The 15,500-nt window shown below is 36.4% G+C and overlaps 1 protein-coding gene across 5 annotated transcripts; it reads left to right on the forward strand.

The window, feature by feature from the left end:
* The first annotated feature begins 15 nt into the window (after positions 1-15).
* LOC148877743 (dihydroorotase, mitochondrial-like) lies at positions 16-13,714 on the forward strand. 5 transcript variants are annotated; one of them, XM_088943305.1, is made up of 8 exons: positions 16-147; positions 4,751-4,893; positions 5,061-5,242; positions 7,504-7,640; positions 9,780-9,945; positions 10,030-10,146; positions 11,248-11,408; positions 13,232-13,714. In XM_088943305.1, the coding sequence occupies exons 2-8, from the start codon at positions 4,811-4,813 to the stop codon at positions 13,427-13,429; spliced, it is 1,044 nt and encodes a 347-aa protein (XP_088799431.1). In that variant the 5' UTR covers positions 16-147; positions 4,751-4,810; the 3' UTR covers positions 13,430-13,714. The 5 variants fall into 5 exon arrangements, with proteins under 5 accessions (XP_088799431.1, XP_088799447.1, XP_088799455.1 ...); XM_088943335.1 differs by having other exon boundaries at positions 80-171; XM_088943313.1 differs by lacking the exon at positions 16-147 and adding an exon at positions 2,847-3,032.
* The last annotated feature ends 1,786 nt before the right edge of the window (positions 13,715-15,500 follow it).

Here is a 15,500-nt window from a genome sequence, read left to right on the forward strand (position 1 = left end):
AAACTATCATACTATTACAAATTTACCCTTGAGAGTTAGAAGTAAAAAGGGTGGTTACTGCAGAGTGCAGAGTGAAGACAAGGCCCGACGTCTCTGCCACGCGAAGCTGATTTCTTTGTTCCATTGAAGAAGCTCAAACCTTCTGAGGTACACTGGACGCGAATCGTTTATGTAATTTTCATTTAATCCGTTAATTGAGATCCTTTCAGTTAATAGTCTCTTTGTCAGCTTCGTTGTGAATGGTTTAAAAACAAACACGATCAATAGATGGGATGTTAGATCCATCTTCACTCATTCGTTTGTCTGATTTCTAACTCATTTAGTTATATAGGGCTTTTCTTTTTCCCTTTTTTCTGAGCAAGGAAGTTTTCTAGTCTTTTTTTTTTCTTAATAAGTTTCTTCTTGTAGACAATGTTTGCGTTGGGTTATAAAAGCCTTGAATTTGGGAATGCTGTTAGGCTTGTTATTGAACACCAGATTTAGTTTATCTTCAGTACAAGGTTTTATCAGATTTAATTTTTCTTCATCCAATTATATGCACTCTTCTCAAGCCAAAGGAAAATGAGTGTCCTGACCAATCCAAGCATTGTCTTCTCCAACTTCGACATATTTTGTTAGGAATGAATCTCAATCTTAAGGTCATTTTTAGTATTGAATTCAAACATCTAAAACCCATAAGGGCATTCTTAATATTTCTCCCTATTCTAGCAAGGTTTAATGGCCGTATGCTTGATATAGAATGCTTAAGGATTAGGATAAAACTTAAAAGTGAGGGGAGGTCTTAGCAATTTTTTGAATCCTCAGGGAAGGTTTAAGTATTTATCCCTATTTTAGGATAAAATTTATTATTTTCTTGTTTTTGGTTGGGTTGGAGCATTTACTTGATCTTGTAGGTAGCTGCCATCATATTCATCTATCACATTGGTTTTCTTCACCTATCAAAAAAAAAGGAAAAAAAAAAAAAAAAACAGAAGACATTGGTTTTCTCTTCAGCAATTCTTTTTATAGGTGAACTGGTAATCTTATTACCCTTTGATAGATAAAAACACTTTTATGGTGACAAACAAGATAAGGTCTGGATAAATCCAAACTCATGTCTTGAAGTGTACCCATTATTTTTTAGTTTTCTTTTCTTTTTTCGTTTTATTTTTTTTTTTTTGGGGGGGGGGGGTTTACTTGCATGTTAAAACTCAAACTGCCCTGCCAAACATTGAGGCTATTGTTAATTTGTTTTATGAGCTGTTACCTCTTATCCTGCATATCAAATATTATTTCAGTAATAGCTATCTATCATTTAAAATTTTCTTTGGATTCATTTATTTTTCAGCATGCCATTTATATAGGAAGAGAGTCTAGCATCTATGGTCAGTATGCTCATCAAAAGTCCAATTATTGTTAATTACGAGAAATATTTTCATGTTAGAATGTCATATAAGGACATGTTTGCATGTTTCTAGGGGAAAAGGTTAAGTTGGAGAAGAACTTTCATGACTCAAAATCCTGAATTGCATTCAAGATAGACTTTGGATTAATAAAAGACATCTAGAATGATAATGACCCTGGTCTTTCCTTGCAGGGTATGTTATCATCATAAAATCTCCTTTCTTATTGTTGTTTTGGTTCAAATCATTTTTGAATTATTTTTGTTGGGCTTAAATCACTTTTGACAGCTGTGCTTGAAAGAAAAGGAACTTTTCTAGATCTCATTCTTTGTCAAGAACATAACATATTACAATTTTTTTCCTCTTTTCATATTCTTTTTTTATTTTATATACTCTTTACTGAAGCATCAGAATAGGACGATATGCAACACTCAGGAGTTATATTCACGAAAATGTAAACAAGGTCTCCTGTTTTTGGTTATGTTGGTTTGATACTATTCTATTTGATTTACCTACTAACTATATATTCAGTTAATGTTCATGTATTTTGATCATGGCTGGCTGAAGCCTTGCAGCATGGAACAGTGTACAACTGTACACTTTGTTCACTTTGTTGCAATTTCAAATCACCTTACCTCTAGATAAACTTGATTTCAATTTCCTTCATTGATCAGATTCAATAGACTATTTCTTTCTTTTTTTTCTTTTGGACCTACTGAAATAGCAATTACTCTCTTGCAAGTTGAGTCACTGACTCTATAAAGGACCCAACATTCTCAAGTATCATAGCACGCAACCACTTGATGATGAACCTTGAAGTATATATCATGATAGTATCTTGAGTCCTTGTGATGGATGTCCAAAAGACTCATTGTTTTTGTTGCAGGATTTTTATCATATTAGTAAGGAGTTGCTGGTCTAGTTTAGGCATGTCAATAGGTCATGTAGCTCAGTTCAGTGGCTTTCGTCTAATGGTCTTTCAGCTGAAAGATGTTTTTGTTTTTCTCCTCTGAGTTGATTGCTTGAGTTTGTTTCTTTGGAGTTGTGTCCTGTTGGTTGTAATGGTATGGTGTAGTGTGCTGTTCTTGTTTGCGTGTTATTGAGCATTTGCTGTTTTTTAATGAAAATTTCCTTAAAAAAATAAAAAAGAATGGTAGCTTACATATTAGCACCTGTTATGGTTGAAGCAGTATACTTGACAGAGGAACATCAGAAAATTTTAAAGATGCATCTTATCTGAGTTACTGGGTGGTGCCATTTATATTTCATGCCTATAGAGATACAGCATATGTTTTTTTTGGGAACAGGTAAGAGGTGTAATTTATAATTTTATTGGACAAATGTCTGTCCTGCACCAATCTTGAAAGAAGAGGGCTGCAGATTCAGGATAAGTCATGTGTCCTTTGTGATGACCATCTGGAAACTACAGACCATTTATGCATCCATTGCCCGTTTGTTGCTCAGGTGTGGCATCATTTCTTGAAGATGGTGGGGATTTGTTGGGTCATGCCTAAATCAACTAAGGAGTTACTTTGCTGTTGGAAAATCAGCAATTTGAAGAAGAGAGGGAAAGTGGTATGAACCACTATTCTGGCAGCTGTGATTTGGGCCATTTGGTCTGAGAGAAACAACAGAATTTTTAATCAAAAGGTGAGAGGGGCAGAGGATATAGTTCAGCTGGCTGTTGGTAAACTGATTTCTTGGATCTCAGTCACTCCTGAATTCAGAAAATCAAATGTAACTCAATCAATCTGGTGTCTGTAGTGGGAGTGTTTCAGTCCTGCCTGTTTGTGGGCAGGTTCTGTTCTGTACTTTTTTCGAGTTAATTTTAATAAATTACCTTACCTTTCAAAAAAAAAAAAAAAAGCAGGAGAGCAGTGTTGAGGTGTACACCTGGAGGAGGTGCACCTCTAGGCAAGGCACCCCCAAAATGCCCTGAGGCGTATGCCGGAGGCATTGACACCTCTAAGGTGTATGCCTCAGGTGCAAGAGGCGTATGCCTCATGTGCCTCATGTGCACCTTATGTAAAAAGATAGAAAAAAATCAAAAAAGAAAGAAAAAAAGAAAGGAAAGGAAAGGGAAGGAAAAGAAAAAAAAAAAGAAAGGGAAGGGAAAGAAGAGAAAAAGAAAGAAAATAAAAGGAAAGGGAAGGAAAGAAAAGATAAGGGGAAAGAAAGTGGGTTGGGGGCTAAACCCCTGGACCCCTTCGGCTAAGCCCCTAGACCCCTTTCGCTTCGACAAGACCCCCCTTTTAACTAGTGCTATGCATCTTCATTCTTCTTAATATAAAATATTTTTATTAAAATAAAGAAAAATGAGATCCTCCTTCCTCTTCTCCCTCCTCCTTATCCCCCCTCCTCTTAAGTAGGCTTGTGCCTCATCTTCGGCAGTTTGGGAGGCTTATGCCTCTTACATTGTGAATCATGCCTCATGCCTCATGCCTCTAGGTAATGGAACACCTCGCATCATGCCTCTGTGTTTTAAAGCATTGCAGGAGAGTACGTGAGAGGATGTAGAATGATGCATCAAAATATGGATAAACTTTATCTATCCTTGGCAAAAAACTATATGGGAATAGAGCTATGTATATACTAAAAGCCTTCCATGTCCCAGGTATTGCATGACCATCTACAATGGAATTCAACTCCTTGAGAATCCATGTATTATGAACTCTAATATTAGCTAATATCTCACAAATTTCATTAAAAACTCCTTGAGAATCCATGTCCCAGATATTGCATGACCTCTTCTGTTTAGTGTTGAGTCTCTGTCCCCTATGGGTCCACTAGAAGCTTAGAAAGTACTTTCATCTGGCTTAAGGAAGACCCCATGGTATACTTGTAGAAAAAAAGGAAGACCTCACAACACAAGTTAATTTGTTGAGTTGCCTTTTCTGTTCTCATCTTCTTTCCCATGGGTACATATTCTGTATTTCATAATGCAAATCTTCCTTTGACACGCATAATAGCTCATAGTTCTATTTCTACATTCCTGATCAGGTTCAACCTTTTCTTGGTCTCAGTTTAGCCTCCAGGAAAGAATGAAGAAAAGGAATATCCTTTTTATGAAAAAATGGAGAACTTTTTCTAATTTAAAACATCTTAAAAATTCACACTATATATAACTATATTTTATTTCATTCTAGATGATTTTGATAGTGACATGTTTTTTAAGTCCATTACCCATTGTAGTTGCACACATTGTTTCTGACTTTCTGGAAGTATATATATGCACATTTGGCAGGATTTGGTATTGATCTTCAAGGTGTTATTTTTAATTAACTTACCATCCTTGTTAAATTTAACTTAAGAGTTGCTAATTGTTTTGGTTTTTCTGGACTTAATAGTGGATGTTTGTTGGATTCTAGGCATCAAAGTGTCATCTTGGAAAGGTTAAAGAGCCTTACATAGTAAAAAAAAGAGTAAGGATGGAGCTGTCAATAGTACAGCCTGATGACTGGCACCTTCATCTTCGTGATGGTGACCTTCTTGAAGCAGTTGTCACCCACAGGTCTTTTTCTTTAACATGTTGATTTTTTATAATATTCACTGAGTAGTTCCGATAAGGCTATCATGTTGATGGTTTGCATAATGTTGGCAACTTTTTTTTATCTTTTGAATTTGGGTTTGTTGTCTGTTTCTGTTGTATCTTACCTAATCTATTCTGTGTACATATAGTGCACATCATTTCAGGAGGGCAATTGTGATGCCAAATCTGAAACCTCCTATCACCACCACAGCTGCAGCTGTGGCTTATCGAGAATCCATACTGAAAGCACTACCAGAAAACAGTCATTTCACTCCTCTTATGACACTCTATTTAACAGATAAGACCAGTCCTGATGAGATCAAGCTTGCCAGTGAGTCTTTGTCTTTAGTACAAACAAGTCTAATTCGGAAATTTTACATTCCAAATAACTAGATAAGCAATTTTTCTTCTAATGGCTTCTTTTAGTTTTGATATACTCTTTATGGATTTGCATATACCACTTAAACCAATTTGAATGAAGCTAAGAAGTTGTAATTTAATACATATTATATCCATCTTGGCTTGGGGTGTTATATCTGAATTTATAGTGTACAAAAATGTGAGTTCATATGCCTTTATTGTTCAAATATCATGTAAAGGTTGAAAGTAGGAAGAAGGTAAGTCAGACTTGTCAGGTTTAAATTCCTTTCTCTGTTCAACAGCTCCTTTTGGTGGAATAAATCTACATAAAGGAAGCTGTCTAAAATGAAAAGAAAACTGACACTAAATAATATTAGAACAGAATTACATATTATAAGTAATTAGGCAACAAGTATTCTGGTTCTAGACAACTACTTGTCAATTATAGCATACAACATGGAGGGAAAAACTTCTTTTGAATGATAAATTTAGTATCTCAAAAAATGAAAAAAAAAGTAAAATAGAGTAAATTAATTTTTTGATTTATTTTATATTAGTTTAAACATACTTGTTTTACATTAAGGGCTATTAATCCCATTACCTTGGATAATGGAACCATTTATCCATCTACCTATCTTTCTAAAAAGTCATCATCATCATCAAGCTCAGGTTTGGTGCTCCCATATCCCTTCCAGGGTCTGCTTTTTTGTGTGGGAAGCCAGCTTGAAGAGAATAAAGGCTTACGATCTTCTTCACAAAAAGAACCTTGGAAGAATTTATTTCTCCCCTCATGTCTGCTTCTTCTTCTTTAAAGCTGGGGAATCTGCCAACCACATCCTGCTTCACTGTGAGGAAACCAGAAAACTTTGGAATTTTTTCCTCGCCCTATTTGAGTATAGTTGGGTCTTCCCAGAACACGTGGTTGACTGTCTAGGACAATGGACAGGAATAGGATTAAGCAAAAGAGGGAAGATATTGTGGAAATCTTCTGCAGATGCTATTTTTTTGGAGCATTTGGGAAGAAAGAAACAACCGTATGTTCAACAACAGAACTAGAAACTATGAGGAGCTCCTTTCTGTAATCTGCTATAGATGCTTCCTGTGGACTTCCAGCTCAGAGTATTTTAGAGGTGTCTCCTTTGCTGACCTTCGAAGAAATGCTGTAAATTTCTTTCATTCTAAACATATATACTCCACCACCACCCGCAGTTTCAGAGCTGCTGAGAAAGGGGAGACAACTTTGTATTTTGATGGAAGTGCCTTTGGTAATCCAGGTGCAGCAGGAATTGGAGGTGTCCTTAGAAGAAGAGATGGCACTAATGCACTATAAGTTGGGCCATAGTGGACCGATTGGGATAGCATCTTCAACAAAGGCTGAAGTCATGGCAGCCTTAATCGGCATCAGGATTGCAAGAGAGAGACCTAGGTTAAGGAGATGCTGCCAATACCATTGATTGGCTAGCTAATCCTGATGGTGGGCCTTGGGCATTAGCTCAGTACTTAGCTGAAGCAAGAGACATCCTTTCTACTTTGAATGCACACTAGGGCTGGGTATCGAGGGAGCTAAACTCTGTAGCTGGCGGTCTAGCAAAGTCTGGTGTTCATAGGGATTACTTTTTTAGTGATACTTTTCTGCCTGTATAACTCTTTGAGTGATTAGTCTCTGTGTACATCTCCTCATGTATCTACTCCCTCTTTGAATAAAGTTAACTTATTTAAAATAAATAAATAAAGGGAGAAAGGAAGAAGCAGATATGTAGTTGAGAAGTGTAGTTATCATAAGAAGAAAGAAACAAAGGAATTAGACATCCCCCCCCCCAAAAAAAAAATTATCATCATGACCATAAGAGTTTGGGAAAAAGTTTTTAAGTTCCAGCTAACAACCTGATGCAGTCCTCCTTTATCCGGGCTTGGGACCAGTAGTGTAAGACAAGCTCGCACTGGTGGAGTTACCCCCCCCCCCTAATAAATCAATTTCGTATAACAGAGAGACATTTACAATTTATTTTGAAACCACATCAGTGGGAAAGAATGACACTTCACTTCTTTGCACTTGAAATGTAACTCAATTTTTTGCCATGAAGTCATTTGTACATTGATTTATTCATTCTATTTATAAAACGTCTATTGGCCAGATATTCCAAGAGTCTCCAAATTGCACATAATAAAGTGAATGTGTTCTCAAAAATTTTCTTATCTCTGTGGTTTAATGAATACTGACTGATTTGACAGGAAAAAGTGGGGTAGTTTTTGCTGTGAAGTTGTATCCTGCTGGTGCTACTACAAATTCTCAAGATGGTGTTACTGATCTTTTTGGGAAGTGCCTACCTGTTCTCGAGGAGATGGTCCAGCAGAATATGCCATTGCTGGTAATCTTCCTTTTGGACCTGACTACAATTTAATAATTCCTGATTGAAAATTGTTTAGCAGTTCTTTTAATTCATGGACCTTTAATTGCCAGTTGAACATTTTTAGTTTTATGTCAGTAAGTTTGAATCTTATATAGGAGAACAATAGAAAATACTAGCAGTAATGGTGCTTTACCTAGTTGTTAAGGCTGAAAAGGGAAGATGTGGTGTTTTTTATACTTGAATTTGTAACACACTCTTTTAAAATTGGTGGGATTTCAGTTCTTGTTCAAGTTGATTCAGAGTGAGAATTCTAAACTAATGCATCAGATGTAATACCTACCTAGAAATGTCAATTTACTGGCCTTCCTAGAAAGGCATATTCTTTTTCTTTTTTTCTTTTTTTTTTTTTGAACTTATGGGTCAACTTTTGAACTTTTTTTGAAAGGTATATCTGTGGAAATGCCTTGGTGAGAAGCTCTAAATGGATATGCAAGCCTCACCTTTTGCTCGTCTATTCAGTGGTGTGGTTCAAGTAGCTTCCTAGGTTTGAACTGAATTGTTATCAATTTAAACTGGTGAATGAAGATATTGATATGGCTATCTTGTTTCATAGAAACTTCTTCTTTTTTTTTTTTATCAATAACAAGAAACTTTATTAAAGATATGAAACTATATGAAGCTTAGGTACAAAGGGGAGGCAAAAAGACTTAACTCCCCATCAAAGAGTACAAGAAAAAATAAAAAATTAGCCCAAAAAAATGAGTCCCTATTTACCCCTTGCTTTGCTAACCCATCAGCAAAGGAATTAGCAGTCCTCTTCACCCAGTTGTAGTGAATCACCATATCCCTACTCAGCCATTTAAATTTATTCTTCTCATTGTTATAACTCCATAAGCCGCTGTCTCCCCCTTTTAGCCACCTAATCACCACCTCTGAGTCACCTTCAAGGACCAAACATCTGATGTTCAGCTCCCTTGCTCTTTGGATGCCTTCTAGGGCTGTGAGGATCTCAGCCCTAAGAGAGTCTCCTTCCCCAATTGGGCCTGAAAACATAGCAATAATAGCCCCCACCTCATTCCTGAATACTCCCCCAATCCTAGAAGGCCCTGGGTTCCTTAAACAGCTGCCATCAAAATTCAGTTTTATGAACCCAGAAGGAGGAGGGGACCACAAAGGACTACAGCTCCTCTTACAGAGGGCAGAGGAAGCTATCTCCTTCCAATTTCTCACCAAATCAGCCACAGAATAATCTGAGAATAGTTCCATAGTTTTCAACTAATGTGCCACCCTTAACAGAATTAGATCTAATAAGTTTCCAATGGTTCTTTCCTTATCTGAAAATATTCGTGAGTTTCTTTCTTCCCATAGAGTCCAACACACTGCAGCCCTGATGCTTCTCCACATAGTCTTCCCTCTCTTCTTCGGCCATCTGAAAAAGGAGGGAGAGAACAAGCTTTGAAACACACCCAAAAAGGGAAAAACCCACTGCCAAACTGATTTAGCAACCGAACAAGTAACACTGACAAATGGGGGAGTTGGAGTTTTGTAAATGATGTTTGGTAGGAAGAATTATTGACATAGAACCTGGAGGTGAGGATGTTCAAAACATAGGACGGACTACATTAAATGGACTTGGGTATGATATCAGGTGCTATGTATGCATCTAGAAGTCAGATCCATCAAACTTGCATAATCCTTAGGTGCAAAGACTTGGCTTAGGGTTGACAATTGGGTATGGTCTTACAGGTGCAGAGACTTCAATGTCATTGGATAAGTTCTATACCTTTTTAGAGTGCCAATTTATCACCTCTCACAAGGTTTACCATGTCAAGGGAAAAGAGAAATGTTACATAAGTTTTTTTTCCTTTTCTGGTAAATTGGGCAACTCATGTATGGGGTTAGCTTTAGAGGCATCATGAATACCTACAAATTGACTATATATAAGGTGGGAGTGGAGCTAAACCATATTTAGAATTTGTAGTAGCAGGATGAAGTTGTAATACGCTTTGTATTAGTTCTGTTTACCCTGTATCTGGAAGATGGAACATATTATGAATCCTTTGACCTCCTGATGCATTTGTTCCTAAGGTTCTCTCATCTAGATCAAATATTCTATAAATATATCCAATGTTAATCTCCCTTGATATAATTCTGCAGGTCCATGGGGAAGTAACGGATCCAGAAGTTGACATATTTGATCGTGAAAAAGTCTTCATTGATACCATTTTAAGACCATTAATTCAGAAGCTTCCACAGTTGAAAATTGTAATGGAGCATATAACTACTCTAGATGCTGTTAGATTTATTGAATCTTGTAGTGAAGGTACATCTGTCAAGTGCCCTGACTTAATAAGAAGCATTTATTTCATTATTTTTCACCTCCTAATTGTGTACCCTCTTTCATTAGGATCTGTTGCTGCAACTGTGACACCACAGCATCTCCTTCTCAATAGGAATGCTCTATTTCAAGGAGGACTACGGCCACATAATTATTGCCTTCCAGTATTAAAGAGAGAGATACACAGTATGTTTCACTATCTTTCTGCTCACCATGGTGTACTCTAAAAGTTTCATGTGCTACCATGGTGATTCAATATATTTTACTCTTGGAGAATTCTCCTTTCAGAATAGAACGATGTAGCTGTGAAAAACCTGGCACTTTCATGGCAACATAGGATTATGCTTATTTGGAGAGAGATAAATATGATACTGTGGTTTTTGTTACAGTTAATTCAGAAGTTCACTCAATGATTTGTTCTTTATCTCTCTCTTTTTTTTGGCCTGAGACCCCCATGTTACATAAGGGAGCAAAGTCACTATAAGTATTATCTCACTAATGTTGATAGGGGGCTTCATGCTACTAAATATTGGAAAAACCTAACATCTTGTATGTTATATTTCTTCACCTATAAAAAAAAAAAAAAATCTTATGTTTCTTCTTGTCTATGTTTAGTATAGTATATAGCCACAATTATAGCACAAAAACTAGAACCAGAAAGAGCATGTTCTATGGGTAAAGGCTCAATCTGATGTAAATATGTAATAGAATCATAGAACCAGAGCAGTGCAGCTATTGAGTTGATGCTGGACAGTAGCTTTACAAGTGTGACATTGCAAATTGATATTATTTGCACATATGATTTTTGTGCAATGTCCATGCCTGCAGATTATTGGAGGTTTCCAACTTCTTGATGTTCATGATACTTCTATTATGAATATGTAAAGAGATACTAAGGTGAAATTACCTGAATTTTCAAATATATTGTCCATTTTAGTTTTGAATTCTCTGTTTGAAGTCATGATCTGAGGACTCTTTGTTATTATTTTCACCAATGATAACTTAACATATTAGTATTCTTTCTGTTCAATTACTCATTGAGCTCTAAGTGCTCCACTGCTTTTTTTTCCTCAAAACTTGGTGGTCATAACAAATTATTAGCTTCCAGAGTTTTCTTCCCAAGCACTGTACTAGATGGTCTTTGATATTCATGACTTTCTGTCCTACACTCTTCTCTGAATCATTTTTCTTTCTTGGGAAGTTGCATTTAGTTTTTTAATCAGCTATTGTTGAAATTGTATTCTCAAGGTATCTTCCTTGAAATCATCTAGTTGCTTCTCATGCCAGGACAGGCTATTGTATCAGCAGTTACAAGCGGAAGTAAACGGTTTTTTCTTGGAACTGATAGTGCTCCTCATGAAAGACGACGAAAAGAATGTCCTTGTGGATGTGCAGGGATATATAATGCCCCTGTAGCCCTCTCACTTTATACCAAAATATTTGAAGAGGTACTCTCTCTCTCTCTCTCTCTCACACACACACACACATACTTCTTATGTTTTGTTTCTTTTGAACTATACAACTTGAACATTGTAATTTTCATGCCTGGGTTCTTCCATTTAACTAATATATGAAAGTTTGGCATTTGGAAAATACGAAATCTATCTTACTGTCTGTCTGAGGTAAATATATCAAGCAGGCTTGTACAAATGTGATTCTTGGAGGCTAGCTCATATTTGAGTTTCTATAAATTATTGTATCGTAAATGAGAAATATTAAAATTTCATTGATAAAATTGTAACTTGATTCCTATATAAGTTTAACAAATAGAAGTGGTCAAAGTTCCACTTGAAGACTGTCTCTCCAGAAAGAGTCTCTCTTTCAGTAAGACACATTAAAGATGTTTGAATTTCCCCTGCCATTGTAAATCACTAAATGCAACAACACATACAACTGCTTCTTATTCATTGTAATTATTTTTTTCACGGGTAACAAGTATATTTTATTATTGATGAAAGTATGAAAGGGGCTCTGCCTTCCTATGCAATTAGATAGATGTAAAAACTTTGAAACTCATATGCAGCATGAACATCTAGTCTCCTATTTATGATTTCAAAATCATATATTCCCTAAAAAATACCATTACCCAATGCTGGTCCCAGCTCTTGGAAAGGGTGGACTGAATATGGACCTAACCTCTGGCAGTTTTTTACATGAAGTGTCTGTTCTCAGCCTACATCATTCTTATGCTTCCAGCCCAAGATTTTACTGTTGTACTCTAGCGCTCATCAAGTAAGACTGGATACTGAAGAATTTTGTTGCTGATAGTGTCTGTAAGTGTGTGTACTTTACTGATGATGACCCATTTTTTCATCTTACCAGTGGAAGCCTTGAGATGTGAGTCTTAAGTTTCATATCTATCTGCTTTATTAAGAAAAGAAAATATAATGGAAATGAGAACGACATACAAATTTGCACAAAAGGAATATATTTTTATAGAGGAAGAGCATATAAATGATCAGATCACATAAACAAAGACTACACAAACATAAGGAGTTTTAGAGAAATTCAGTGTATTAGGACACCATTTAATAAACTACTAAAAATCTTTAAATGCAAAATAACACTCAAAATATATTTAAATATGTTTTTTGATTGGTGAAATTGATTATATCACAAATATATACATATATGTATGCATATTGTTAGAAATCTGACCAGTCACAGGAGCCCAGCTCAGAATGCCCAATCAGAAACAGCCCCCAGGCAGCCCATCCAGGAGAGACACCCAAGATCACTCGAGAGAAGCCTCCTCTCAAGTTTCTTTATATCTGGCATCCATGTCACACCAGTTAGTTACTCATCGCAATCTCCATCATGTGCGAGTGGGTGATAAGAGTATAAATATCATGTAATCAGGTCCTTGGGGCATTAGCGAAGATAAACCCTATTTTCCCTTCCTTCTTCTCCCTCTTATCTTCTCTTTCTCTTGTTCAGGAGGGTGAGCTCCCTCGAACCAGCTCATTGTTATCAGTTCTTCCTCTTGAATGCTATCACATATACATATGCATGTTCATATATGCATACACATGTACACACATGCCTTAAAGTTAGGAAGCCTTGAAGTTTTTTCCTTGAGCCTCACCTCAAGGTGACCCTCAATGTGTAAGAAGGCATAAGCTCCATATGCCTTTTAAAAATCAGGGATAATGAAGAGATTAATTACCCTTTACTCAACTAGTATTGTTCTTTGTTTGTTTGTTCTTTTTCATTTCTTTTTTATTGTTTGTGTGTGTGTATGTATGATAACTGGATTCATTATTGTTTTTAGGCAAATGCACTTGACAAGCTAGAGGCTTTTACCAGCTTTAATGGCCCAGACTTCTATGGTCTTCCTAGGAACACATCAAAAATCAAATTGATCAAGAACCCATGGAAGGTGCCAGAATCCTATACATTTGCATTCGGAGACATTATTCCCATGTTTGCAGGCAAAACTCTTGAATGGCTGCCATATATTTCTAGTTGATCATCTCATGCCATTGAGAATCTCTTCTCTTTTGTAATCATTCGACAATTGGGGGAAAAGGCTAGCAGCCATCTTTTTGTTTCTAAAATAATAATTTAGATATGCGATTGCCTATACCTGTGCTCTAGCTGCAAATGGTTTTAAAAATTACATGATATTATTGTCAAGAAATATTTGCTTGTTTCACACATTTAGTTCTCCTAATTTTGTTAGTTCAATCTTGTCATTCAACAATGGACACTATGGTAATGGTTAGCTAAATACTTTATTTTATTTTTTCTTTTAGTTTAATGCTCATTATACTTTCATTTTTCTTTTAATTTTCCAGTTTATTCACTTCCATTTAAATGATACATTTCACCTTTATGTTTGAAACATAAAATAAAGACTTTTAAGTTAAAAACAAAAAAAAGAACTAGAATACCTAGAATTGTTGTTTCTTTCCAAAATTATGATGAACTGAGATTAATTGTTGCTTTAGCTTCAAGTGATGGTTTTAGGTTGTTTTTAGTGGCATTGGATGCAGACAATTTATAAAACATAGAGGAATCAAGTTTTAAAGTATATATCAACAGTTTTTAGGTTATGGATACATGCTGCAAATGTAATGGCTGAAACTTGGTTTATTCCATCTATATCCATGGTATCTGTGTATTGTATCCTCACTGTTATTTTCCCTGCACAGATAAATCTAGCTTAATTCCTTGTGTAAGGCCATTGATTAGACGTGGGATCTCCTGCCCACGTCTGCTCACAACACACTACCCCCATGAATTGGGAACATTGCCCCCTGCATAATACTATGCAGGAGGATGAGATATTATCCATGTGTGACTGTGATGTTATGTGGGCAAACGTGGGCAGGAGATCCGGACTCAATTAATTGCTATATATGTTTAATAGCCTCCCTAATTAACTTTAATTAACTCCCTAATTAAGACATTTAAATTCAAATCATGCCCTTACGTAATGCTAACTTCCCCAGGCGCCAGGCGGCCTATAAAAAATGGCAAGGGATCTAACCACTATATCAACTAGAAAACTATCAAAAGGGAGGAAAACAATGGCTTTCATTGTTATTTCTACCACTTTACATTTTAACTAGATGAAGTGGGCAATTCACCCTTCACACAAATTATTAAAAAGGTTATTATCTGAAACTCCTCACTTGTACGAGACCCTCTTAAATTTATTCACTTTTAGACACCTACGGAGACATCTTTGTCAAACAGTTCCTATATGTAGCATATGTTCCTTCCGTCAAGTCACCATTAGTGACCTGATAAAAATGGTTCACCGAGACCCACATCATTATATTACTTTAGCCACAAAACTTTAAACCCAGCAATCCTTCCTTCAGTTTTCTAATGACTAATGGTGACAATGATCACTCTGCCAAGCTAGGCAGGAAGAAGAATTAGAAGACATGCAACTAGTTTCATTTCTGGTGGCAGCACTCTGAGCAGAGCCTGGCAATTTCTGGCGGGAAAAAAATGGCTTTATAAGGATCCATTTGGTTTAGCTAGAATCAGAATCGAACTCAAAATGGTCTATTGCCATAATCTGTTTGGTTCAGACAAGAATGGAAATGAGAATTGAAATCAGCAGGAATGTGATTTCATTCTCAAGAAAGGGGGAGAGAATGACCATCCTCTCATTCCCTCAAATGGAGGAATGCCATTCCACCAAGAATTGGAATGGAACTCTGATCCCGCCCAACCAAATAGTTAGAATTGGGATAGCCCAGATTGCAGACCCCTATTCCCGTAAACCAAATGGGGCCTAAATTCAATAGCCTGGGTTGTCAATAGGACTTTCCTTGCAAGAAACGTAATTCATTCAGGCTCCTTGTAACAGTATAGGTGCTAGATGCATTGTTACATTGACATGTGAAATAAGGTGCATGCAGGGAGAGCCCTGTTGACAACCCCTTGTCGTTCTCCTCCAACTTGGATAAGTACACGACCCAAATCAGCACTTCATAATGGAACATGGGTTGCCGAAGATGGAGAGAGCTAGCTGGCTTATGTGATTAGTGAGACTAGTTTGCAGTGGTACTCCATAAAAGATG

Source organism: Nelumbo lutea, chromosome 1 (assembly GCF_056320005.1).
Source record: "Nelumbo lutea isolate HS-2025 chromosome 1, American lotus-T2T, whole genome shotgun sequence".
NCBI classification, from domain to species: domain Eukaryota; kingdom Viridiplantae; phylum Streptophyta; class Magnoliopsida; order Proteales; family Nelumbonaceae; genus Nelumbo; species Nelumbo lutea.